Source organism: Egretta garzetta, unplaced genomic scaffold (assembly GCF_000687185.1).
Source record: "Egretta garzetta isolate BGI_Z169 unplaced genomic scaffold, ASM68718v1 scaffold34, whole genome shotgun sequence".
NCBI lineage: Eukaryota > Metazoa > Chordata > Aves > Pelecaniformes > Ardeidae > Egretta > Egretta garzetta.
Window position 1 is genome coordinate 1975219 of NW_009259586.1, and position 27803 is coordinate 2003021.

A 27803-nucleotide genomic window follows, 5' to 3' on the forward strand; every position below is an offset into this window, starting at 1 on the left:
AAGGGGGAAAAAAAAAAAAAAAAAACCAACCCAACCATCCAACAAAACAAAATCCACAACAAAACACCCAAGGTCCTTTAGCCTCATGTGCCAAATGTGCCGGTTCTCTAAGCATCTCAGCAGCCCTCCCTTCCCCTCTCCAGTTTGTCATCAGTTTTGTTTGTATGGGGAGCCCAAAACCAGAGACATCCTTCCTGCCCAGTACGATGCCAGCCTCCATCATCACAAGGGTGCGCTGCTAAAACACATACAACCTTCTCTCCCCCAGGCCCCCCCATCTTCCTCTGCAGAGGTGCTCCTCAGTCAGTCATTCCCAGCCTTTACCCACACCAGATGGAGGACTTGACATTTGTCTTTGCTGAACTTCACGAGGTTCCCGTCAGCCTGTTCCTCCAGTCTGTTGGCCTTCCGCTGGATGACAGCCCTGCCCTCCAGCATATTCACCATTCCCCACCCCCAAATCACATTATCCACAACCTGCAGCCGGTGCTCTCTGTCCCATATCCCAGGTCACTCATGAACAACAGCACTGACCCCAATTCTACAAGGTTAGAAAGCCAAACAAGGGTACCACTTCCTCTGCACCATTCTATGGAACATCTGTAAATGAAATCCAAGATGAGCATGTCAAAACTGGGAAGCATTCAAGTGTCCATAGGAACACAGTACTTGGAAATGACAATTTGTATTACTTCCTGCTAATGGGTAAATTTCAATATGAAAGAACAAGGACCACAATTTCATCTTTTCTCCATTTGCTGCTTCAGTTATTATTAATCTCATCACAATGGATTATCAGGACATTAATTATAATTAACCTACATGTAGCTATTGCTTTTTAACCAATTTTTAAATAAGCAAGGCTTAAAAGATGAGTCTTTACAAAAACAACCAGAAATACTGTGAAGGTAAAAAAAGCTCAAAAACTTGGAATTACAATTACATGTAATTTCAGCCTTTGTAAAGTCTGTGTGTTGTGCCTTCTTGTCCTCAGAAAAAGGTGTATCTCTAAAGAAAGAGCTGAGCTTGGTTCCCCTCACATATCAAACTGACACACACAAAACACTAGGAAACCTGTAAGAAGATGCAACTCCATGTCTTGGAGATACCTGGAACAAGTAACTTCTGTTAACTTGGAGAAAAGCAACAATTCCCATACCAAGGAGAAAGTGGTTTCTTCACTCAGCCTACCCTTTTCCAAAAAAAAAATCCAACCCCATAATTACATTTCTAACTTCCTCTTCTGACCTTTATACCAAAAGGTTTCTGATTGTTCGACACCAAAAGCAGGCATACTAAGTTATTCACATCCAGAATTTATTTTTAAGACTTTTAATTGAACTGCAAGTCAATACTGCAGTCCATTTCCAGAATAGAATCATCATCTTTAGATCTAAACTGAATCAACAAAACCAAAACTAATTTAAAAAAGACAAATTGAACTGAGCTGCTTCAAAGCAGAGTCAAAATTCTAAGATAAACTTGAAGTACGCAACAGCTAAAAATCTGGGTTTCCAAACTAATAATGAGGGCAGATATACAAATCTACTCAAATAGTCACAACATTAAATAGCCACCTGAAAAATCCCAGCACTAAATTATTACTAATAAAGTACAGGTTATTAGAAAAAAAAAAAAATTGCACACATTTTTTGTAGCAAGCGTTTCCTTGACTCTTTAAACACAAGTAACTATTCAGAGATTTGTTTTACAGCCTTTTCTCAGATTACATAAAAAAGTGTTGCTATAAAACTTACTCGACATAAGACAAATGCTATGAGTATAGGAAATGCAGATACAATATACTGGATCACCCCTTTCCAGTGTAATACTAATCAGATTATAATTATTTTATTATTATCTGAAACAGAGAGAACTTCCTCAATGGGCAATTTTTTATATATCTTCTTGTTCATCTACATGAGGTACAACCTTATGCTCCCATCAGAAATTTTAGCTTTAACATTATGTTTGTAAAACTTCCTATATTGTTGGTAATAGAGAAAAGTGGATACTCCGATTGACTGTGGGGGTGTATACAAAAATTTACTTCCAAAACTTATATTACAGAAACATAAAGCCCAACATGTCCTCGAGCGCTTTTTAAAAAGGAAATTTTTAATGCTCTTCTGCTTGCAGTTGGCCACCCCCTGTGCAGTGATGTGAGAAACTACCCCAGCAGCATCACTTCCTACAAGTATGCATACACATACACGTTGGGTTAGGATGGATGCCTCCTCCTCCATGCCATCACAGTTTTAAACTAAGTCTTGATTTGGCTAGTTTACATTCAATGAAGTTTGGCCATTATTAGTCAGAAGAGTTCTAGAGGTTACCCAAAAAGCAACTGCCCTTTAAAAAGAGGCATCCTTTTCCTCTGGGGAGTGAATCATGGCCTCATGCGTGTTTCCCTTAATTCTCTGTATCCTTTGCAATTGATTTCTGTTGACCGAAGATCAATAGTTGCAAAGCATGTCCTACACAAACATAAAATGTGAGGGCTCTCTAGGAAGCTCAACCTCCAATACCGTAAGGGCCAAAACACCCTCAGATTTTTAAACCAGCAATCAGATTTTTTTTTCTGAGTACTGGGCACGCTTTTCACAAGTATTTGTGCCTTTTTTCAGGTGTGTCATCACTGTCTACACAGTGACATAAAGCAGTACGAAAAAATGCCTTAAAGATCACTGATCTATCTATACACCCAGATGTCTAAAGATTCAAAAGCAAAGATCTATGCATCATCAGAAGTGATGAAATATTGCTGTAGCCTCATGTTAATTCAAGCTGGCCAACAAAACACTTTTACCAAATTCTAAGCAAAAGCTGGAAATACGATCTAGTTGTAAATTAATGGCTCCCCCACAGGAAACCTAGGTTACATACTTCCCCCCACTCATGCTTTAGCAAGTGCATAAGAAGTATGTAAAGTTGTGGGTATTCATTACAGGAATGGTGCTAACTCACTGTCAGAAGGATCTGGAACAAGCCTGTCTGTGTCAAAAAATGATCCTATGACAACAGAATATTGATGACGACAACAGGAACATTCCTGAACCACTAGCAGCAAACACAAACTGAGTAATAAACACATGTTCTTGTTTGAAATGGCATTTAATCCTTCTTTCCCACTTACAAAGCTAACTTCATAAGAAACAATGCATTTTTCACAAGAATTTCTCTAAGGGCATTTAAGAGTCAAGACTAAAAAAGACGTGTCCTGAAGTTGTTAAACTACAGCAAATTTTGCTGCAAATGTAAATGATTCTATTAACAGCTTAAGGCTGATCTCACCCTCTCCCCCCCCACATTATTATGCTACAGAAACAAGCATTAACGTAAGTGCCGTTAAAAATTTTCAAAGGTTCTTGTTTTAGCAGTCAGACATTTCATTTTCTTTCTATACCAACCACACAAACATTGGTATCGATCAGCAGCAAAAACATGTAGGTTATCCTATAGTCATAGAAACGTGCTATGGTTAATTAAAAATACATATCTCAAAATCACAAATTCCCACTGCATTCTCCTCTTTTCTTAAAGGGTAAAATATTTAAACCATCAAGAAGGGGGGGGGGGGGGGGGGAAGAAAAAAAACAACCGCAAAAAAACCCCCCAAAACCTAAAGAAATTCAATACAGTAGCCCTGCACAGGCTGCAGGAACTGAGAAAGAAATTGGCCCACAGGCAAGAATGTAGGCAGCAGTTACTGTAGAAACCAAGCTCTTCGTTGCTTTTCTCTAAGCAAAAGAAAGACACAAAAGAGCTGGAAAACAGCGATCGATGGGAAGCAGCTTATAAAGCTGCTTGTCACATCTGCTGCAGGAAAACCAGACACTAATTCATTAAAACTGCTCATGTAATGCCTCTGGAATTTGAGGCTCCCCAGCCTGTGAATACAAAAGAAACTCCGCCTATGGAAACACTGCATTTTCAGGTATTTAGCATCTCTGTACACAAAAGCCGTATGCAGAGTCAGGTTGTGTGGTCTCTATCCCTAAATTTCCTTCTAAACTATAAAAACAAATTAAAATTTGCCCAAAAGATTGTGTGCCTATATCTTTGCCAAATTTCAAACAGCTATTTCGAGTCCCAACAGAGCATACATAACTCTATAATACAATAGTTTCCTGTTTAAAGAACAGAAACAAAACACTTGCATCAGGAAAGTAAAAATCAATCATAACTTCTCCTTCCTTCCAGATAATCGTGCATTTAACAATGGCTTCCTATTATCAAATATGCAAGCTCACACTTTCACCACAACAGTAAATACCATTCCAAAACTTTTCATAAAGCATACGATTTACAGTCACAGCTGAGCTGAAGTAGACAAACCGAACCCACTATATCCATTACTACCAAGTTAGCTGGTTACAGAGGTGCCTGGCATTTCACCCTCAGTTGTGGGGTACTCATCATCATACGGAAACACTGAAGTTATAATAATATTATTCAGTGCTAAATAAAAAGCTACTGGCAAACCAAACAAAGCTGCTTAGAGCCAAACATAAAGCACTTGGCATTTTACTATTCCTTACAATTAAAACAGTAGGGGGAAGTACAGTGAACGAGTGCTGTCATGATGTGTTTTGACGCAAGCATAATCATAAAAAAAGTACTTATGACTCATGCATTACTTCAGTAAAGAAAGACTTCATTTGTTACTTCATCAGAGACCTGCATTCTATTGCAAAATTATGCCAAAACTCCCTAATCATTACCAAAAGAACAGTTACCCACAGAGGCAATGCTACACAGAAAACAAAGATTATTCCTGAATCAAGGAAGCACAGTTTATTTCAGATGGGCTTTTCAAGACAGAACTCTGCTTCCAAGAGAACAGTCCTTTATTTCACACAGAAATCCATGACTAACTCAGGCCATTGAAGTGACAAAACCTGCTTCCTACCAACTCTAATTTTGAGTAGACAGCAGTGTTTAATTTCCCCCTTAAATCTGCCTGTCTGGTCAAAGAACAGACTTTTTTCAGACTCCTCTCAAAGCACTATGGGCATTAATTACATTTCACAATTACCTACCTAAAGATGTTTGATGTCCAAGGGCCATTCCATACGTGCTTCACTTTGGTGATACTGCTGGACATCTCAATGGAAAACAAGATTTTATATTATATTCTGAGATCAATTTTTAACCAACTGTACTTGCACGATGTTTGTTCAAACCATTTTTCAATTCTTCTTTTATTTGCAAATTCCTAAACCTTTTCTACTGAAGGTGCAGACCCTCTAGAAATTTTATATGCATGGACCGCTCCACAGCGTACACAAACTTACTTTCCTTAATCACTTGTGTGGGCACTCGAGAACCAATCAAGACTCCAAAGAGTCTGAAAGGCCACAAAGTAAAGCAACTATTTAATCTAAAACAAACATGTTGTTATTGGAAAATATTCCTCAAGAAGCACTCCTCCTGAACTATTCTTCTAAGACCGTGCCAAGTTCTCAAATCCTGGGCTGTTGTAAGGGGCAGCAGGAAAGTGCAGGATAAAAATGAATGAAAATAACAGGCATGATTTAACAAGTCAGATAGTCACGCAAGTGGAAATCTGTCCAGGAATTAAAAAAAAAACAAAACAGACTAAATAAAAGTCTTCATCAGAATATATGTTAACTATTGTCACTGTACTGATAAAGGAGCAACAGTACAGAGAAGGAAAAGCTACAGCACACAAACATGAAGCACAGGATTAACTTCTCCAAGCGTAAACCTGTACCTGTGTTAGACATCTATCTTTATAGTGAGTGAAAATGGACAGACATTGAACGGTGTACATCCCATAGAAGGGAAAAGCCTAAATTGGTTTGGAGCAATCAGGTCTAGGGATGCCTGTTTTTCACTGAATTTGACACACACATACATTCTCACTGACTCACCCCTCCCCAATAGTAAGCAAACTGAAACCCACGCCAAACAACATCTAGGTAAAGTAATGAAAAATATAAGCCAAGATTCCTGAAGCACCAACCAGGCTCCTAGCAGTAAAAGCTTGATCTTAGGGTGGTTTCATGGGATACAATGATGTAAGAGCTCAGCATTGCCAAATTGGGCAGGCTCTTCCCTGCCTCTTGCACCACTTCTGTTCCCAGCCACACAATTACTCCACTTACCTGCTACCAGGAGCCACTGGTATCTCCAGCTAATTTACTAACCCAGCAGAAAACTCCTGTAGCCAAAGTGTAGAAGTTTGCTGATGTTTTAGTAACTTTAAGTCATCTCACAGTCTAATCTCTCTTCAAAAAGCTGAAGTAAAACCATCACGACACCTTAATTTAAAAGCTGTATTGTACTTACTATATATACAAAGATGTTTTATTATGCAGCTATTCTAACCTTTCTCTTTGAAAGGTTGAAATTTGAACTAATAGAGGAAAATAAGCTTCCAGAAATTACTAGTCATAAAAGGAAGTGCAGGACTCTGTTTGTAAACAAGAGTGCATATTCAATGCTTTTCAACAGAATAAAGTTTGATTAATTTGGGACATTTTAGCTTGATCAAGTAAGTCAGTATTTTGACTGCAGATACTGTTAACAGAATGGATTATGACCACTTAAGCATTCCTCACAAAACTTCTATTGCTCTAAAGATCTACACGTACTAGAAACTACACTAGTAAGAAAACCTGACAGAGTAACAGCAATTATATATCATGTAATAACTAAGGCATTTATAGGTTCCCATATATACTACTTTAAAGGTCTCAACTATAACAGACTGAACATACTGCTCTGCATTTCTGTAACATCTTGCATTAGAAAACACTGCAGTATTAAACACACATCAGTGTAACACATTAGATCCAGCGTTCTCTGCACTCCTAGGCACACCAGAGATTAGGGACAGTAGCATCCACACAGGAACAGTGTACATAAGAAAGCCTGGAGCACTGGCAAAACCAGAACCACTAATCCTCAAAAAAAGGGAAAGGGGAGGCAAGTCGGAAAGGGAGAGAACTAGGGTGCTTGCACTGCAGACAAAGTAAGCCACTTCAAAACCCAAGGAATTAATTTTAAAAGGCAAGGCATAGCTCTTGATAAAAAGTGCTTGAAAAGAGCACAGAAATTTCATCATCCCCCCTGCCTCCGCCCATGAAGTATTATCCCCATTTTTAAAAACAGATTAAACAGATTTGTGACTTGGCCAAGTCATTTTGGCAAGCATGCAACAGAGCTGGGAACAGAACATGTTTTTCCCCAACACCCAATCTTTGTTTAAACCACTGGATCAACCCTTAAGTCTTCCTTCTCCTACAACCACTTTCAAAGACAGAAGACCAGGTGAAACACACATCTTCAACAAAAGGGAGATTATTTCATTAAGTTTTCAACCAGAGTTTGTTGCACAGAAGTAGCTGTTTAAGGAGCAAAAAAGTAGCAGCTGTGAAGCCTACATGGCAAAAAGTAAAACATACACATGTATCTTAAGCAACGCATCACGTCCTCCCAAACAGACCTAGAGGAATTTTCATTTCACCAGTCCTTTACTATTACACCATGAAACCTGCACATTAAATGCATACATTCAAATTGAAATCTTTACAGTTATATACTGAAGAATTTGAAGATGTTAAGCTACACAAACCTCACTTCCTATGTATCTATGAGAATCAGGATTTTTTCCCCATTACCAAATAAAAAAACCCCACAGTATTTCAAGTAATTTAAAAAACAAAAAAAAAAAAAAAAAAAAAGCAGAAAAAGCAAAAATTTACATCCTAAATGTTGAAAAAAATATCTGGGGAAAAAGGACTCCTCATTTGCTTTCCCTTAGTAATAAACAAGAGTTCCTCATTCAAGATGATGAATCGTTGTCAAGCTACTAAAACTGTTACTCATTCACATCTGTAACTTGTACCAGCGTAGAACCTGCAAGTGTCCCAGCAATGCACAGCTGGAGGTGCTGAAAAGTAAGAGTAAGTCCTACTCACTTGCAGTATTGAAGGACTTAAATTTTACCTATGTCATATCGGCTATTTTTCATTAATCATACTCCTACATTGCCCCATACCAATCTAATGAAATTGCAAAAACTTTCACTGGCCAAAAAAAAAAAAAGCCAGATTACTGATTTTTTTTTTTTTTTGCAATAACCATACTGTTTTGGAGAGGCAAGTACTATCTTCACTTTTCTTTTTATTTCTTGTCCTATTTAAAGAAAGAGCACTGCTGTACACTATTCAATTTGGGTTTACTTTAACTGCATTCCTACAGACAGGTGGCAGAACTCACAATAACTGGATCCATCCCACACAATAAAGAATACTCTATGGGAGGGAACGACAAAAAGCATGTAGTTTGGTTGTGTAAACCAAACCCAATCCAAGGTTTTCTGATACTAAACCAACCATGTCTTCAGAGTGATTTCTTTTGGTTTAGGTTCAAATTCCAGACCTTTTTTTATTATTATTCTGTAATTTAGCTTTTCCAGACCATTGAATTTTCTAAAAACAGAACATCAGAAGGGAAAAAAATGGTCCTAGTACATAATGCACTATTTCGCTACACATCACTCTGCTTTAAACTCTGGTCCGTCTTTGAGATATGCCAGAGCCAAATCAACTTTGTAGGTAGTAACTGACAGAATATTAAAGTCTTCCAGAATAAAAATCAATAGAGAGTCCAGTCTTCTCTTCCTCTTGTGCAGCCAAATTGATATAGCTGAGTTTATAAAATGCTTTGAAATGCTGAAAAATAAAAGCTGCAATCAACTCCAAAGAGGTTCTTGCACAACTACACAGAACAACATTCTGCTGAACTGCTCAAACTTCCCTCGATGCGCAGAAATTTGCAAAGCTTTCCTAGAGAGAGAGAGAGAGATAAAAAGCAATGTGTCTGACTTTCACCCCCCTCGACAGGAAAGTGACATTTGTTCAAGTTGGGCTTCCCCAGCTTATCAACTGAGCATTATTCCTGCCTGAATGGGGCTGTCAAAACTCCCCACCTTCCCCTCCCCACACATCTATCTGCTGGACCCTTCCTACATCAGAAGGCTGCTTGCTGTTACTATTTCCTTTGTCATGCACAAATATTGATCGCTATAAAAATAATGAATTTCTGTAGTGAAATTGGAACGTAGGATTGCATATTTAAGAACAATTTCATCAGTCGTGTGATTTCTTCAAAATTCCACTGCAGAATCCACTTGTATAGCAAAGCTGAAAAGATGCAAATGAGTTCCATGCATACGCTCCTGCATAAAAAAAGAACTGCAAACACTAATTTTCACAGTACTTAAATTAACATGTTTCCATTTACACTTGAAAACCAACCAATATTTGAAAAATTCAGATTTTCAGAAAGATGTATTATGTTGAAATGAAATGTTAATCCCTAGCTACAGAAAGCACTTCCTAATTTCCATGTAAGGCATTATACCATACTTCCTTCAATAATGGCAAAAAAACTTTTATCCTTAGAATATATTCTTTCAAAATCCATACGTTAGTACAGAAAGCACCACAGAAAATGTGGCATTTACCATATATCCAATGTGGCCCCTAAGTTAAAGTTATCATAAATACAGAAGTAGCAACAAATACTGCTACATCTTTGAAGCCAATTTCCCTCAATTTTAACTCATACATCAAATTATTTTATGATCTTAAAAACACCCATCTGGAGAAGTAAAAGACTAATATTTCTGCTTTTAAATTCTATTAAAAAAATCAAAGCAAAAATGGAAAAAATAATGGAGAAATATTAAAATATGAAGATCTAAGAGACATTTTAACAATTCTGGAGGGCATGACCCATGGCCTGACCCTGTACTCTAACAACATGTACACTTTTCCAGTATACAGAGAAAAACATACAGGCTTTAAGTCAGAAAAGCTAAAAACTATGATAACAGACACCTTAGATGATTAAAAACAATCCTTATACAAACTATGATTTTCAATATCCTTCCCCCCCAAAAAACAGAATCAAGATTTTTTTTCCCCCATATATTACAAGCTTTTCATTAAATGTTAACTTTAATGACAAGTTAGTTTGTCATGATTTTTGAAAAGAGTCAAAAAGGTTCACTAGGTATTTTTAAACTACCATTCCTTTACTCATCATCAGGAATCACATCACGAAGACCTTAAGAGCACTAATTAGTTCAGTTATAAAATTATATCTTACAATCAGTTTTGCTCTCTCTCCTGGGAAAACAACAGTCAGTTATATGAAAGTGTCACAAAAATCAGTGACTTTTCCATAAGACCCGTAAAGGCAATGAGACAGGACACTATCATCTGACAAAGAAAGCTTGAAATGCGACATGAAACCCTTAAACTCTTCATTGCTGCTCAAAAACAAAAACACAAAGCTTAACAGAGACTACCAGAAACTAGTTATCAAACATCTGTGTTTGAAGATATTTCTGTGGTGAAGTGAAAAATGAGGACTGTCACTCACACGAACATTTTGGAAACTACTAAAAACAGTACAAGCACAGTTTTGTTGCCAACTTCAAGGCCAACTTCATTGTCCACAGTGGTCACCTTTTACTTACTTTTCCTGCCCCCCCCCTTCTTCTGCGGTATGTGGATAGCATCTGCGACTAAGCACACAATCCTCGCAGAAGCAGTGTCCAGAAACATTATGTAGCTGGAGGCTACATTATAGAGGCCAGGGTCATCTCCGCTAAGTGTAGGGCTCGTTAGGCCCCTCAGTGAGCTGATTCAACTCACTAAGGCAGCACCAACTCACCCAGCAAAACAAAGTTTTTAAGAAGAGAATAGTATTCTCTGGGGCTAGTGAGAGAACCAGCTAACAAGGGACCCAGTGGTGCCAGAGCCTGTGTAAGGGGACAGCTGGACCCTGGAGCCAGGGTCAGGAATTAGAAAGAAGGACCAAAACCTTTCAAGAGCAGAGAACTTTTAGATCAGCTCAAATGCTCGTAAAACTGATACACAAGATACTATGAAGACACTTTATCAATCTTATTAATTTCTTCCCATCTGATAAGGGAAAAAAATGCACTTCTGACTGGCCAGAAAACTAATCCTGAGCCTGCCTCTCTCCTTCTCTTCCAAGGGATTAATTTTTCAGGGCTGCCAGTAAACTAATCTGACTTGAGCACACGATGTGAACACCAGAGCTAACACACGGGGCAGAACAGGATGGTTCTTTCAGCTCTAACTCCCGATTAGCTTGTTTTAACTAACCTTGAAACCAAAGGGTTAGTTACAGTTTACCTTCATGACCTGAATCTTATATACAGGTATGCTTAAAACAATGAGACGGAAGTGCTGTTCATATTGTAATAAAAATACACTACTATATAAATCTAATGCGAAGACTAAAAAAAAAAAAAAAAAAAAAAAAAATCCCTTTTACAAACAGGAACAATGAGAAAGATACTTTCAATTACTGCAAATGCTTGAAAATAGTTTACCAATATACTTAACATGAGAAGCAAAAGCATTCTGTAACAGTGTATCCTTTAACCCAATGCACTATCACAGGAAAAAAAATGAATTTAAGAGCATAATCTTTATCAACTATGCGATGTTAACCATTAACTACAGCGTATACAAATAATTAGAGGTGATGTGTTCTCAAAAGCTCACCAGGTCAAATTAATTCTGTGTCAAGCCTGACCCCATGACAGAGGTAATACTCCCTAAAATGTTATAAAACACACTGCAAAGATGCAATACATTTTTATGTTCATTACTGTTTTGTTTACTGTTGCTCCCCAGCCCTCCCCAGACTGTCAGTCTGGGTCAGCGCTCACTCACACATTTTGTACCGGAATCCACAGCAGCAGTTGCTGCAACTGAAGAGTCACAGGCGGCCTGTGAACTTGAGCCATGACGAGAAAAGGTTTTAAAGATCAGAATGGACCTGTGGAGCGTATGCTTAACACCATTTATCTAACTGAAGATGGTAAGGGGGGAAAAAACCTGCCATTTCACAGATGTTAAACATAATGGTAAGAAATTTACACAAAGAAGAGGTATCACAGCTAACTAATGAATATAGACCAAGTCCCAAAAGATTAAGTGTAAGGTAATTTTATCTCTCAATTTCAAGCTGAAAATAATCAGACTAGTCTCCACAGTTTCAGTGACACTACCACATGAGATACCAAGGATCGCAATCTGAAAGAACTAGCACAAAATAGGGGTGACAGTGGTGGTAAACACAGCAGAAAATTTTAGAAATACAGAATCAATAGCAACAGTAGAAAAGAAAGAGGGGGAAAAAAGAAACAAAAGCCTCAGTGCTTGACAGAGAGAGGGGAAAAAAACTCTCAAAAATAAACAGCTTGGAACACAAACTAAATAATTCATGGCCTATGCTGAAGAGGGGGCATGTGCTGGTCATATGTTCAGCGTATGTTATTGGCACCACTCACCAGCATGTTCCATGTTGTAATAGCTTAAACATTTAAATTTGAAATGCGCTGCCTTCAGGGACGACATGATCTGGGCAGCCCTGACGAAACACACACCACTCAAAATGAATACATGCTAATTTTGGCTTGCAGGTTATTTCTCCATACTCCAAACAATGCTTTGCTTGGCACTAACACATTTGAAGAGCTTATATTAAATATAACCAGTGGTAACGTGAAGCAACTTTTAAACCCAGTAGACGCAGTTTATCTAAGATTATATAAAATGACTGTTGTAGTATCTGTGATTCTTAGAGGCAACTTTCTGCTTGGATCCATGCTACGGATTGTATGTGCATGCATTTAAACTTCAGAACAGCAACACCCTTTGAAGTTGTGCACAACTCTACACATTCACAGCCTCAAACATAGCAATATATAACATGATGCAGCCCATTGCCCAGATAACAATTAAATGCAATAGTGCAGTTTTAAGACTCCAAAACATGGAGGAAAAAAACCCAAATTCAGTTGGTGTTCAAACATGCAACTTCAAATACCTGCTTTCTGTAACAGCCAGCTCTGCCTCCCCACTCTACAGTCATTTCCTTTTCTGTGAAAGTTATACCAAGAAAGTTGCTTCTAGTCCTGACACATAAAGTTATCATCTAAGAAAGGATCACCACCTCACTACTGTACGCTAATTTCTGAGCATATCAACCCTTTCTGCATTCAAACCAGTGGCTATGATTAGATCTATTTACTTCCTTTTAAATACCCATCCTGTAGTGTTTTAATTTTAAATCCCCTAGAGCGATTTCTCTTTCCTTTGTATTTTTTGTATTAAATCATTACCTGCACAAGTCAAATCCTGTCTCCATTTAGAACACCTTTAAGAGGGTTATTCTAATGGCTTAAAGATGGTGCGAACCATCGCAATACAAGTATCTAAGGACCTTTCGGATTTAAAAATAAAAGCCTCCTTCACTCAGTGAAGAACTTTATCAGCCCAACTTCTTGCCCTGTCTGTATCAGACACTCACTGTCAGTATGTTCTCAGTCAGCAATTTATTTACCACAAAACGTCCCTATAAAAACATAGGGCAGTGATACATATTCTCCTCTTTAAATCTCTTGGGGAAAGTTTGAACAAGCAGCTACCACAAAGACAAAATAGTCAAGAGTAGGACAAAATTGCATTGATGTAACACATCCAGTAACCAACACTTCCTTAATCAGAGCCCAGGGATCTCCAAGTTGAAATGCAGTGTCACAGCAGCAAGATAAGAAATTTAACTGGAAGAACAAGAAAACCACCTAACCCTACTAAATATCAAATGTTGTTGCAGAAGTAAAAAGTTGCAGACACAATAGTTTACCTTAGATATAAGGGATGTAAATACATTTCAGTGCAAGAATGGAATCAGTTAGCATAACAGTCACCAAAACCACATTGTGCCTTCTCAAGTCTCCCCAAACAAAAAATGAGACTCGGGCAACACATTTCTACATTGCCATCTCCCATGTTCACTTCCACAACTGCAGGGTTTTTTCTTTGATTTCAAAAGCTGTAGAAAAGCCCAATTTTTACAACCAACATTTACGATTAAACTACCAAATTCCATTCCTCAGAAACACCTTCCTCAGTCTCTTCTCCCTGTCCGCTATCCTGTTATTTCTCCAAGTAGCCAAAATCACACTCTCTCACTTTATGGTTATTTCATATTCCACATAACCATGCTTTTAAGCTTTTCAGATGAAGTTACATTATTTTATGGCACATTTCTCAGCTACATTCCAGCTAAACACAAAGAACACACATACACCAATATGAGTAATGTTTTCTTCAGCTACTGCTAAGCCAATATAACTTTGAAAAACTAACCTCGAACTTAGAACTTTTATAGTATTTTACTTTATCCTTCTGATCAAGAGCCAAATTGTTCACAGTCACATGCTGCCTTTTTTTTTTTTTTTGGCATGGTTCACATGCTTCTTTTCTTTAAAAGCTTAAAAACACCCATTTTGCCGATAACCTTAGATAATAGTGAATAACCTCACGTAAGAATCTTGGGTACTTACTAGCCCACAGCAGACCAAACTTATTTATAGCTAAGTAGCAAGCTCGGGTTAGTGATCTCTTCCAGGCTCAACAATCTTCCAACCTCAGAATAACCACACCATAAAACAAGCAGGGTTATTTCACTACTGACAGAAAAGTAAACATTTGTGTACTAGCGTGTGCTTGCAGATGATTGCGCTGGCTGCCCGTACTGCAGTAGACAGTAAAAGCTATTCACAACAGGCCAAAACTCAAGAAGGAAGTTTAAAATCCTGATCACAAATTGCTTTCAGAATTTAACTTGCATCTTTAAAAACACTGAGACAGGTGGAAGGATCTGAATTCTTCTCCCAACTGTGAATGAGGTTTCCCATTTCATCTCTGGACAAGTTTAACATTTAATTAGTGCCATTTTTTTTTCTATCTGAAACAGGCAATATTCCCTATATCCTACGCTACAGTTAAGCAAAAACTACTATATGACAAAACAGCACCTTAGCCCACAGAAAAAGCTTCAAAACAGAAAACAGCTAAGAAAAATAAATTTTTTACAGGTTCTAACAGAATTCTGGCAGAATCTCAGTTATAATGAAGAAAGTTTTGTTGCAGAAAGCCTGGACTTTCATAGAACTGGATATTCAAGCAAAGGATATAAGCAAAAATGAAATACTTCCAGAAAAGCCTGTTTTGTTGTCAGCTTGCTGCTCACTGTTCCCTCCATCTCCCCCCATTCCTCTGTTTAACCACTCACAAGAACTTGTATGGTTCAATCAGCTCATAAGAACTTTCTGAAGCCACTATGTGTATTCTGCTCAAATAACAGCACTCCTCAGAGACCTTCCGGAGGTAAGAAAAAAGCGAAGGGATGCAGCTAGTTGAGAACTAAGTAATGAAACAGGCAAGAGATGATACGGCTTTGTACCATTCATTCACTGCAGAAGGTTATTTTGTCTTGCCAGGGTTCACAAGGCATTTGAGCACTGTTAAACAGTTCTGGAATCTGCTGATAGTACAGACTAGTTGCATTTCTCAGCTTTATGGACAGACCAATACCAGGAAAAGGTTTTAAAAACAAAAGCTTGAATATCAATTCAAGAGGATAAACAACTGAAGTTCTACTGTGGTTTTTACCTATTGCATCTCTTTCCTGTGTTGCTAAATGTGCCTGTCATCTGAACATTGCAACTGACATACACACTGTGGTTTCCAGGTCCAAAATGTTTGTAGCGATTATCAATATCTAGAAAGCTGAATGAATAATACTACAATCAACCACAAACTGTGGAGCCCACCCCAAACTCAGAATTCAGTTCTGCATTCATTTCAGAACCCACACTCATAGCAGAGGGTAACCACCTTAAACTACTATAGTTATTCTCCAACTCAAGTGATGTAGCTACAAAAGTGCTGCCAGGAAAAAGGCTGTACTCTAACCCTTGATAGTATCGCTGGAAGTCAAACTGCATGAGGATTAATTTCATCATTCTATGAAAATCTTATTACCCAATGTAGTCATTTTAATAAAGTTACTTAAGAATAGATTGCACACTCTTCAAAGCAATGTTTTCGTATCATTTGAACAGCGTTAACAGTTCACCATTTGGCTTGCAGCCCCTAATGCAACTAAAAAGCAAATACACTTAGTAAGATGAAAGGACAGCAAGAACCAAAGCCACCAACCCCTCTACCTGATAAAAGAATATCCTGGGACAGATCTACACACACACACACGAAAGTGCTTCAGTTGGCTACCCCAAAACAAGTGTATCAACCAATGACCATATAAGACAGATCAGGCAGAATACCTACTAGAAATCTTATCTGAACCTAACCCAGCCACACCCAGAATATTCACACATGTAAGGAAAGGAAGTAACATGCTTCCTTTAACACATCTTTGCTCAGTATGTTATTTAATGCTTGTATCTGTGGAAGTTATAAATGGGACTTTGATAATAATTTATGTAATTCACTCCTACTAATTTTTGTCAGCATCTGAGGCCACTGAATACCGCACTGGAAATAAATGACACTTTTTGTTATAATCTGCTCCTCCTCTAAATGATTGTTTTTCTTAAATGCTTCACCTCATCTCCTCTGGTGGAAGTCTCCGAGTGACAGCGAGAATACAACTAAATCAGACGAAGAAGCAAATGCACAGCTACTTTCAAGCCTGCCACCTAAGTAGTTCTGGAAGGCTGGATCAACTAAACTTATTTCTTGACTACTAACACAGTTGCTTTAAATGGCGGTCTGGTTTTAGTATCCTGCATAAAGAAAGGAAAGAAAAGGCAATTTTTTTTTTTGGGGGGGGGGAGGGGGGGGGGATGTTTCTGCATCCTATCAAGCAGAGGCCCTCAAAAGATAGCGAACGAAATCCAAATCACATCTGATCTACCTGCATAGTCAACTTCAGCAGATTTACATTAATTGCTGAAAAGATACTATGGATATATGCAGCCCCTGCAACGAAGGACGTGTAAAAAACGGAAAGGTTTTTACAATTCAAAATATTTTTTTTCTTTCAGGCAGATGACAGAATGCTGCACAAACTTTAGTCAGTCACCTGTCTTACAGGTGGAAAATTCTCCTTTCTGAGATACAAGGCCTTTGCAAAGGGGGGACATGACTACAACCAAAAAACAACACATAAAATTTTAAGGGCCATTTACCTCCACTATATCCTTAATGTTCAATTTTCCTAGAGCTTGTGACTTCCCTAGTCTACAATATACTTCAACCACCAACCGGACTAATGACCTATGGAGTGAAGTCTACCTTTAAGCAGGACGTACGACGATTTAGTATATGGAATGAAGACCATACATTAATTCCGTCCTCTGCTATGAGATGGTCTACAGCCAAGGAATTTGTACCCCTTTTTCTCTAGCACTTTTCTCTATGTATCCACATTTTATGCAGAGATTAAAAAAGGCCAGAAAGCACATATTAACCAAAGGTATGACACAACTGAGTCATCTCAGCATCTAGTCTACAGTCTACTTAGATTCACTTTTTAAAATTTATTAACTTGAAACAAATACTTAGCATACTCCTTTATCGAAAAGCATGCAGTCTCAAGAACTTTTAGGATTTGAACATTTTTCTGTTACATTGCAAGTTTAATATCAATAAATATTAAAATATTTTTTAATACACCAAAATTATTTTTGGTCTTCTACTGTTTTGGATCTTTCTTTTCCTTTCCATTTTTATTTCATAGAGCGTAACGGCTTTTATAACTGCAATTCCTTAATGCATGACTCCACAAGACACAGCAAGCCGACTGTTGCCCAAAGTCTGTGCAGGCCCACCACACACTTGTGCCAGCTCCACTGCTTGCCAGACCTCTCTGTGAGCCACTTCAATGCAATAGAAAACCACCCAAAAATAGCAAAAAAAGCAGACATCAGCAGCTTATGGAACATCAGATGAGCTTCAAGGCCAGCACAACCTGCAGCCAGGAACACTGCAGAAAACAAGACCTTCCCCTCCCATGCTCCATTTCAGCAGCAGTGAAACACTTCGCTCAGATGCTCATGAAAGCACAGCCTAGGTTTCTAAAAAGTGAGACCCCAGTTTTTTCTAAATCACATTTCCCAAATTAAAGATCAAAGTCTGAGCCTCCTTGCATTCTGTAAGGATAACTATTATATTACTTCTCAGTCTCTGCTCTTAAACTTGAGGTGATCTTCAACTTTTTCCAGTCTTTTTACAAGCCTCCCAGCAAACACTTTCATCTCTCCTCACCTAAATACAAACCCCACTAATATCCTGTCCATGTCCTAAAGCAAAACACATTGGCCTATGTTCTCATCTTTCCCATGTAACTGAACTCTCCTCTTCCATTTTTCTCCTCTGTATGTGGCATGATGCTAAAATCATCCTCTCTACCATTGTTTTAACACTTTGTTGCTTGCTTAAATAATCAGCTTGTTCTGGTTCATATTTCAACATATCACACAGAACTCTGCAGGAGTACATTCACCCTTCTCTTTTCTAAGTCTTACTCTTTTTAGCCTCTGTCTCCCCTCATTGCTACACAGGCCTTCTTCACCTATCCAGAAAGGCCAGAAGATAGCAGCATCACCTAAGGAGGGAAATTCTTTTAAGAGTCAGCTTCCATCATTTATACTTTCCAACTACTTTCCTTGTGTGTTTACTGCACTGATACTGCAACCAGTAAGTCTGTCTACTACTAAAGAATATAAATCATGTGTATATGCCTTGTCTGCTCAAATTGTATTCTGCCTACAAGCCCCCAAATATGTCCACAGGACAATACAAAGTGATAAATGAAATTTTTCGTGTATTCTCAGTCTTAAAAAAGGGGGGGAAAAAATCAAAACAAAACCAAAACCAGATAATTATGTGTTTGCATCTTCATAAATGAATCAAGACTTCTACCTTACATGTAGTACAACAATTTATCTATTGTATGCTGTGCTATGACACTAACATTTCAGGTATACGTTTTTTGAGGAAATGGATGCTTCAATGAAAGTTAAACTATTTTTTCCCAGCTATGATAGGGAAAAAAGGAAGAAAAAAAAAAGGGAAGAAAGGTAAGCAAATTATCTGCTCCCGTACTGCAACATGTCAGTAAACATCAGAATTTAAAAGCAACTTGTAGCAACATGTTAGTTTGTCCATAGCATCTCTGAACCAAAACCACACAGTCATCTTCATTTCTTTATGTGATCTAGAAAACCTGAGTTTAATTTCAATACAAGGTGTAAACACTTTTTCTATTACATGCTAACCTGACTTCTTACCAACAAGACAACTAAGAGGCTTATACCTCATGACCTACATCTAAGACTTATTTGAAGAACAAGAATTTTCGAAGAACCACTATATATTATACAAAAATTATCTTTGGACTTTATGATGTACTCCAAAATGAAGATGATCATGAACAAAAGCATCAAAATTATTTGCATGCAAGAACATCGCTGGCAAGTGTAAATAAACAAATGCCCGACTAGATGTTTGATGCTTTAGAAGCAATTTAATTGAAAACCAAGCCAAGTACTGACTCCTTGTTAAAACACATAATAAAGTCTCTTGCTATAAGCCAATGGGAGATTATTTAAAAAGGACTTGCAGAGGAAGTAAAGGCTGAACAGCTAAGAAGCTTCACCTACTTGAACCTCTTCTAGCCCTAAGCCATGATATTTCATCCAACCATACCTATACGGCACCTGACTACAGCAAGGTTTCTTTTTTTGTTTAAAGCACCTTTTCCAAGAAGGCATCTATTTTTGATCAGCAGAAGATAGTGAAACGGAGATACCACCACTCTTCTTAGTAAGCTGTTCCAACACTGCTAAAAATATGTGCCCAGTTCAAACCTTGAGTTTACAGCTTCTGGGCTTTCATACCTGTGTGTGATCCATTAGCAAGCCTTTTAGTATTCTAATTCATCCCCATAAAAGCGTATATACACCAACCCACCTTGCACTCCTTTTTGATAAGACAAACATTCTGAACTCCTTAAATCCCTCACTATTTGGGATTTCCTCCAGCCTTCAATTCTTTTTGGCAATCACCCCCTTAAGGCCTTGCAGTTTTGCAAGATTCTTTAGCACAAATTTTGATTTCAGAACCACACGAAGTTCCAGCACCTCTCAGTACTCCCCGATTTCCACACAATCACCACATCACTCTGCTTTGACACATCATCTCAGTACAGGTGTTTCATCATTTCTCTAGTCATGACTTTCAAATGCACTCTACTACTACTTTTCAGAACAGTTTCCTACCCTGTAGATTTGGCCTGCATACCTACTGGGATGCTTTTTTTTTTTTTTTAATGGACTGACCAAGTCCATTTTTTTTTTCTTCTTTATTTGTGGGGACAATGTTTACCAACATTGGTATCATCTGTAAATATTTATCAGCAATCGCATTTACTTCAGATCACCAACAACAATATCAAGTAGCAATACCAAGTAGCGATCAAACTTTTTTTTTTTTCATGATTTAGAGCTAAGCTGCACATTATGCTAACCAGCCTGTGTATTCCCAAAATTCTGCTACTGGAAATACAGATTTTTTTTTTCAATATGAGATAGAAGTTATATGAAGCATTTTATAGTTAACACTTCACTCCTGGAGATACTCAGAATTCAAACAGACAAGGTGCTGAGCAGTCCAATCTAATGCTGAAGTAATTTCTGCTTTCAGCAGACGTTTGGCTGGAGGTCCCTTCCATAATTCTTAACATAAAACCTTAAATTAACATTGAATTAAAATTAATTCCAGTCAACTTTATACTAATTTTGTTACGCTTCATAAAGCTCTAATAATGACGTCTCTGGCTTTTTTTATTTTACAGCTCCCATTCTACAAATGCTCAATTCCATATGCATCTTTACCCACATGAGCTGTCTTGCTGAAGTCAACAGGAATGTTTACAGTTTAGCATGGACATAACTGTTTGTCAATCTGCTCATGTTTTTCATTTTATTTGGTGCACATGGACAAACAAAAAGGTGATGTGTTCATATAAATATTCATTAAGGCATTCTGAAATTTTGAATATTGAAAATTTTACTCCCACAAATACTCAACCATACAGCATACGTGAAGATGATGCTTTGTAAAAGTTTATGATTTGCAGTACTAATGAGGACAGAACTGCACAGAAGCACATGCAGTAGCTGCAGCAGAATCACACGAACAAATGCAAAGAAACAAAGACTCTCATCATGTATAGGCCTTCTTTAGCCCTATAAAAAAAATGATGTATTACAAAATTACAAAGATTTGCACTAGGCTCTGCAAGTAACCCACTAAAGCCTCAGCGCCCTTAAGTGATACAACAATAGTGATGAAATCTTAACTGAAGAATATAACATTTATTTTCTATGCCATCCAATGTGGAATAGCTGCAGAATAAATATGGTTCCTCCCCCCTGACTGCTTTATCTAGGTCAAAAAACTCCTTAAAGGCAGGAAGTCACAGGAAACAAATGTCACTACACATCAACTTTTTATCACGAAAACAAGCAAGACAGTAGATAAAACGACCACCTTCCCAATATTTCAGTATGAAGTTCCATGAAAGACATCAGTTTATCAGAAAACACAAGACTGCTGTGAAAACTCATCATAGGCTGCAAAAGAGATGGCCTCATACTACCAGATGACGAATTTGTAGTTTTCTTTGAAATTATATTTTTTTTCCCAGTGTTTTACATAATTTTACATAAGGTAATGGGACTTGAGAGGTCTTGAAGGCACTGCTGTATTTACTGAAAAATATGGTAAATCAGATGCAGTCATCTTATTGTGAATAGCTTAGGCATGACTACGTGAAAAAATCTTTTGCTTTGTACATGAGAATTACATGTGCTCCAAAAAAAAACCAAACCCAAAACCCCAAAACCAACAGCAGCAAAGTTCCTCCACAGCACAACTCTTCTCTAAAGCGCATTTACCTTCATGAAGGACTAATACTTACAAGTCAATGTAATTTCCTGGTTATAAGCAAATTAAACATACAACATATTTTGAAAAGCAAGGGTGAAAGATGAACTTGCTTTCTTTATTAACTTCTTTAACTTACACTTATCCAATAGCAGAAGTTGTCTCTTCCTACTCAAACACAGTGCATTTCACAACCAAAGATCAGTATTGTATTTTGATCTAATCAATGCAAATGATTTAATTTACATATCTCTTACCTCATTATTATAACTGAAGGTAAGAATCTCAAAACTCTCTTTCAACTACAGAGATTCTTGGAACAAACAGTTTTAATACTGACGTTTCACGTTTAAACCAAAACAACACTAACCTTGCTTCTGTCATAGATCTGGAACTTAACAGACAATAGTGAAACCATTCATTTTTAAGATGATTTCCCAGTTTATGGTATTTCATGTAACTATACAAAGAATGTACTTACTCCTATAGCTAACTACAGACGTATCAACCTTTGTAAGATCAGTAAAACTTAGAACTGGATAAAGAAGTTCCATATACATATCAATCATACCAATAGAAAAAACAAAGCAAGTGCTAATTAATCCAAATATAAAACTGTTTAAGCTTTACTTCAACTACCTGATTGGTATGTAACAATTTGCAATGCTGTTTCGGGGGGCTGGGGGGGGGGGGGGCAGAAAAGATGGGATGACAGTAACAACTGTAACACAAATTATGACTATAGAAACTTCACACTCATCTATTTTCATTTCAAAGAATACGCGCTCTGTCTTCTTCCTCCCACGTTCTTTTTCAATCAGATCTGCTTCTGTGAGAACACTACTGCTACTGAGCTTGACATTTGCAAATCCTACTTTAAAGAAGCCAAAAACACACCTATAAACATAGCCCAGTTAACCTGATTAGTCATTATGGCATGGGACACGGTGTCTGCTAAAGCAAGTAAGTAAAAGTTTCTGGAGTCTGATTCAAGTCTGATTCAACAGCCAAGTCCAATGTTTCTTAGGTTTATGCTTAAAGGTAATTTTTAAGTAATTCATAGTTTTAACACAACCAGTATGGAACTCCAAAATACTCCTCTGAACACAAATCAATCATAAGGTCTCAAAAACATTTCAGCTAGCTGTCTTCTATATGAGCAACTGCATCTATCAAAATTGTTGTCAAGAAAGGGAAAAAGCAGGTGCCAATTCTGCCTCAGGTAATTAGTCTGTACTTACAAATACATTCCTTGAAAAATTGTTTGATTTCTTAAAGTATCTAACACTTATAGTCCTAAAGAGAGCCTTTAAAACATAAACTGTAAGCCAAAAACCAAGCACAAAACATTCTTCCTAAGCTAGCAAGTAACGCTACCTAAGGAGATGTTACAATCCCTTCACCTCAACTATTAAGCCAAACCCGAGTTGTTTCCAGGGAGAAATTGTCATCAAGCACCCATGCAGCCACAACTCTAACTCATACAGCAATCACATCTTTGCATATATTTGAGTAACTGCAATAAGATGACAGAAAAAAGTGCACTGATACATTAGAGGCTTTCTGCAATCTCTTGTGCTATTTCCTGCTCAGGTAATGCTGAACGCAATAGACTTTTCCAAGGAATCTACTTAGTTAATAAATACACTTGATCCTTGTTCAGAATCTACTGGCTTTCACTGGCAGGAAAGCTTCTACTACTTAAAAGGCAGTAGTAACCCCACTTCATAGATCGAGACCACAAGACCAAACTAAAAATACTGATTCAGCCCTCTGTATACTAGAACACAAACAAATGTTTAGTTTGCAGCCATATAGGCTTGACATAGGATTAGTTAGTAGATGTTAAGCTAAAGTGAAATGTCCTCAACGTGGTTTACTCTAAGAGCTGCCATACTTAGTAATGTAAAGAAGTCTATACAATGAATGACAGAATGGGAGAGTTATTTACTGTCTCATATTATAAAAGAGCTAACTTAAGTTGCATCAAATGAAATGACCAGGTGTCAAGTTTAAAAAACTCAGTAGAGAGGTATTTTTCCCAATACGGGCTCCAATTACGTTGCGGAACTCACTGCCCAAGGATGTTGTGTACAGAACAGTTTTACAGGGATTCAAAAAAAAATTAAATTTAAAAAAAAAAAAAAAAAGAGACAAAAATGCAAACAGTAAATGGTTTTAACTCAGAAATCAACTCTAACTTTCAGATCAAAAAGAAACAAGAGAAACACAGCCATTTCCCTTTATCCCTTTCTACACTATTCCCTATGCATCTGCTAGTGACTACTCTTGGAGGCAGGTAATGGACTAGATGTAGCTTTGCTCTGACGTAAAAATGCTGTTCTTATGTTAATGGTATCTTGTTTATGATTCAAAAACCTGTACTTCCACAAAACCAAAAGTAATTACTAAAATACAGAACATATGGTTTTGTCAAAACATATAAGACTATCTCAGAATAGTCAAGCCCAAGATGTTAGGATCTTCATGAAGTCAAATGCTAATATACAAAGCACATCCAAGAAATCAAAAAATAAAAACAAAACAAAAATCCTTCTTCAGAGCTAAGCTGTACCCAGAAGCCAGTCTGCTGTTTCCAGCTGTATCAGTTACAACTGTCTGGAATCCTGCCTCTCCAAAAGCAGTATACAAGAGCTCTGTCAACAACTGCCACTGTGCCCAGCACAAAAGGTATTTCTGAAGCCAGGTGCCTCAAAAGTCAAATATTAATACTATCATTTACCTAACAATATATCCTAACAATGCTTTCACTGAAACCAGGGGAAATCTGGCAAGCATCAAATGAAACCAATTAAAAAACATGAACTTTATGAACTGGAGAGCGATAGTCCATACATCTTAAAGGTAGTTGTAAAAGACTAACTGAACTGCTTTGATTTGTGTATATTTTACAGGAGACTCTCAAACCTCTCTCATCCCACGCCTCTGTGTGTTGTGACGTTGACAGGAAAGCTACTTACTGGACACAAATAAAAAAAATTCCTGTTTCCCCCCCAGCCCCCATTTTATTCATCTAACAAGATGACAGCTGGTTTGTATATACACAAATACGTATGGGAGTCTGTCAAGAATTGGAAAAACAAAACCACACTTCCCACTGCTATTACCTCCTGCTTGAGATCTTAAACATTTGAATTGTGAGCGAGGCTTCCAGGGAAGCATTAAAGCTAGAGACCAGACCAGTTATCTTAATGCACAGTAGTTCCATGTTTCATGGCATTTATATCTGTAGAAAGAAAGATGCCTTTATTACAGGTAAAAGTATACTCTAACATTAATTTCCCCAGACGTTAAAAATGTGTGTTTCACAGGAGACTACAAAGTTGTATTTCTGTTTTTCCCTTCCAAAAACAGGAAGTTCAATAACATTATTAATACAATCGTATTTAAACACTGTACTGAAAAGGGCCAAGGACACTGGAACTATGGTTATTAATGACAATTAAGTAAGACATTTCAAGTCTGTAACAGTATTTTACTTGGAGTCATCTGTAAGGCACTATTAATTAGACTAGAGATGGGCCCTCCATTCTTGGTTTCCAAGATCACTTAAAAACAAACAGAAGGAATAGGCCACCCTGATTTTTTTAAACTTCACCTGCCATCAAAATTTCAAATCATTGTGTAGTCATAGGCAAAGCATATTACTGGCAACACAGTAGGATTAAACAACAACAACAAAAATAGATCTAGTGATTACTTGAGCTGGAGGTTAGCAATCATCAATCTGGAACTCAGGCCAAAATTACTTTCTTTCCAATCATGTTTCAATCATTAATTAATGTTTATGTTATTCTGAAGCAACTAAGTTTGATGCTTAAAATCCAGGAGATCATCTTCAGTGTGACCAGTTAAATCTACAATGAAACTCAAGAACACGGCTACAAACAGTATTAGTCATCAGTAATTCACAGTAATGACTTGCTATAAGCAGATAACGTCTGCTTTGAATTTGCCTGAAGAGTCCTGTGTTTGGGGGGGGGGAGGAAAGCTTTGCAAATAATGAAACTACTATTTTCCTATACAACTCCAGTAAGCCTTTCCTTTTATAAACAGAAGATTATTTTTTTTTAAAAAGCAATAAAGCAGCATTTGATCTTAATCACCAATCTAACTATGACCTGGTAGATTTTGCCTGCCCTTCAAGATAAAACTCATCCCTGTGCTTTTTGACTAAAGAAACCGTAGCTCACCCAGTGCACACGCTGCTCCATTGTTTCTAGCCAGGACTGAAGGTATGCCACCTTTTATTTACAAGACCTGACGGAAGATCACACCTACATTTTGTAACCAGGAGACAACTACTTCAGGCAGCTTACAGATCTTGAAACTGAAGGCTACTAGTGTGCAGTCTAAGAAATGGTGTAATCACTGAACACAGTTTCAAGCAAATGCTGGTTTCTGTAACACCACCCACATACACTCGTGAAGAAATTTTAACTGCACAGAAGTTTTCATTATTGTTCAATAAAAAAAATGACACACAAAAAAATCCTTCAGCATTTTCTTTCCCCTTGAAGTGCAACAATGAGAACTAAAATAAGTTACAAGTCAATAATTACACAGACAGCTTGAAGAAGCAGTACTTTCTTTTTTTTCCCTGAGATCTTAAGCATTTAGCAGAATGCTACCGACTAAATTACTCAAAGTAATTCTAGACTGTTTGCAATCAACATGTATAATGCACAATGACTTGCTTGCAGTCAGTGTATTATACCAAACTGTTTACAAAGGAAAAAAAAAGGTATTTGATCTATATTTCATAAATGTGTGAGATTAAAATATAGATTAACGACGTCAAATGATTATTAATATTAAAAAGCAGAAAGCAAAAATAGAAGTCACAGTTAAAGGTCAAAGAAGTCATCCAACTGTATTCATGATTATACAACTCTACACATACTGGCACTGTTAAACCCTTTCAGAATGAGCATTTCCTAGAAAGCAGAAAGGTAAGACAATTTGATTTTCACAGAGGAACCAGGTGGGGAAACTAACAGTAAGACGTCACAGTGGAAAATATACACCATCAACGTCCTAAAGACAGTTTAAAAACTTGTAAGGCATTAAGACTGTGTCACTAATGGCATGTGTCATATAAAGGTAAAACACTCATAACCTTTTAGGCATTTCTTAGCCAAGACAGCTAAAATATACTAAACCAAAACACTTTCACTTTTCCTACATGAGACTCCTCAAAACACAGGTTACTTATTTACAGTTCAACATATCCTTAAACGTAGTAGGTAGGCCTCACATTCTCCTCTAGAAAATTATTTTGCGAAGACAGTTAACGTTTGGTAATGGTAAAGGAATGTATTACCATTGAAAAACTCCTAATGCAGTTGTTGTCGCATAAGGAAACACATTTTAAAACGCTAAGGCTAACAGAAGTATTTCATGGGGATGATTCAGTTTACCCATAAAAATAAACGTTACAATTAGGCAGAGAGGCAGAAACTACCACAAAATCAGAAGGCAATCACACACACAAAACGAGCCCCTTACATTCTGCAAAAGCACCAGGGGTGTTACAAGATTTCCTCAGCATTGATCTTGAATTCAGAAATCCCAGATATGTGGATAACCACTTGACTGGTTTCCTTTGAAGCACGTAAACAATACTCAAGGGTGTATCCAATTCTATTTGCTAATTACAATACCTCCAAGCACTGCTGCAGACGGATTTGCTCCCAAACTCACAACAGATACTGCTACGTGCAAGACACAGTACGGCAGGAGGGTCACCATTTGTCAACCACCGGCCTCGGCGCAGCCGGGGTCGCACGCTTCCCACCTGTACCACCGGCTGCGGAGGGACTGGAGTGGGAGGTGGATGTGCCGACGGGGCGCGGGCCACCGGAGGAAGGACACATTCGAGGGCAGCAGGCGGAGGCGCCGGTGCCCGGGTGGTGCCGGGCGGCGGGGAAGGAGGCA

The 27803-nt window shown here is 37.7% G+C and overlaps 1 protein-coding gene across 3 annotated transcripts in view; it reads right to left on the reverse strand.

Moving 5' to 3' along the window:
• The window catches only part of FOXK2 (forkhead box K2), a 47225-nt gene extending 19429 nt beyond the window's left edge, over nt 1-27796 (reverse strand). The window contains exon 1 of one of the 3 annotated variants that reach the window (XM_035893422.1): nt 27530-27796. Coding sequence is in view for 2 of the 3 variants with exons in the window: in XM_035893420.1 (XP_035749313.1) it covers nt 24974-25074 (101 nt within the window). In the remaining variant the exon portion in view is untranslated. Of the gene's footprint in view, nt 1-5042; nt 5124-24973; nt 25075-27529 lie in introns of those variants that run through there. The other 2 variants (XM_035893420.1, XM_035893421.1) reach the window with 2 other exon arrangements.
• Nucleotides 27797-27803: the final 7 nt, after the last annotated feature.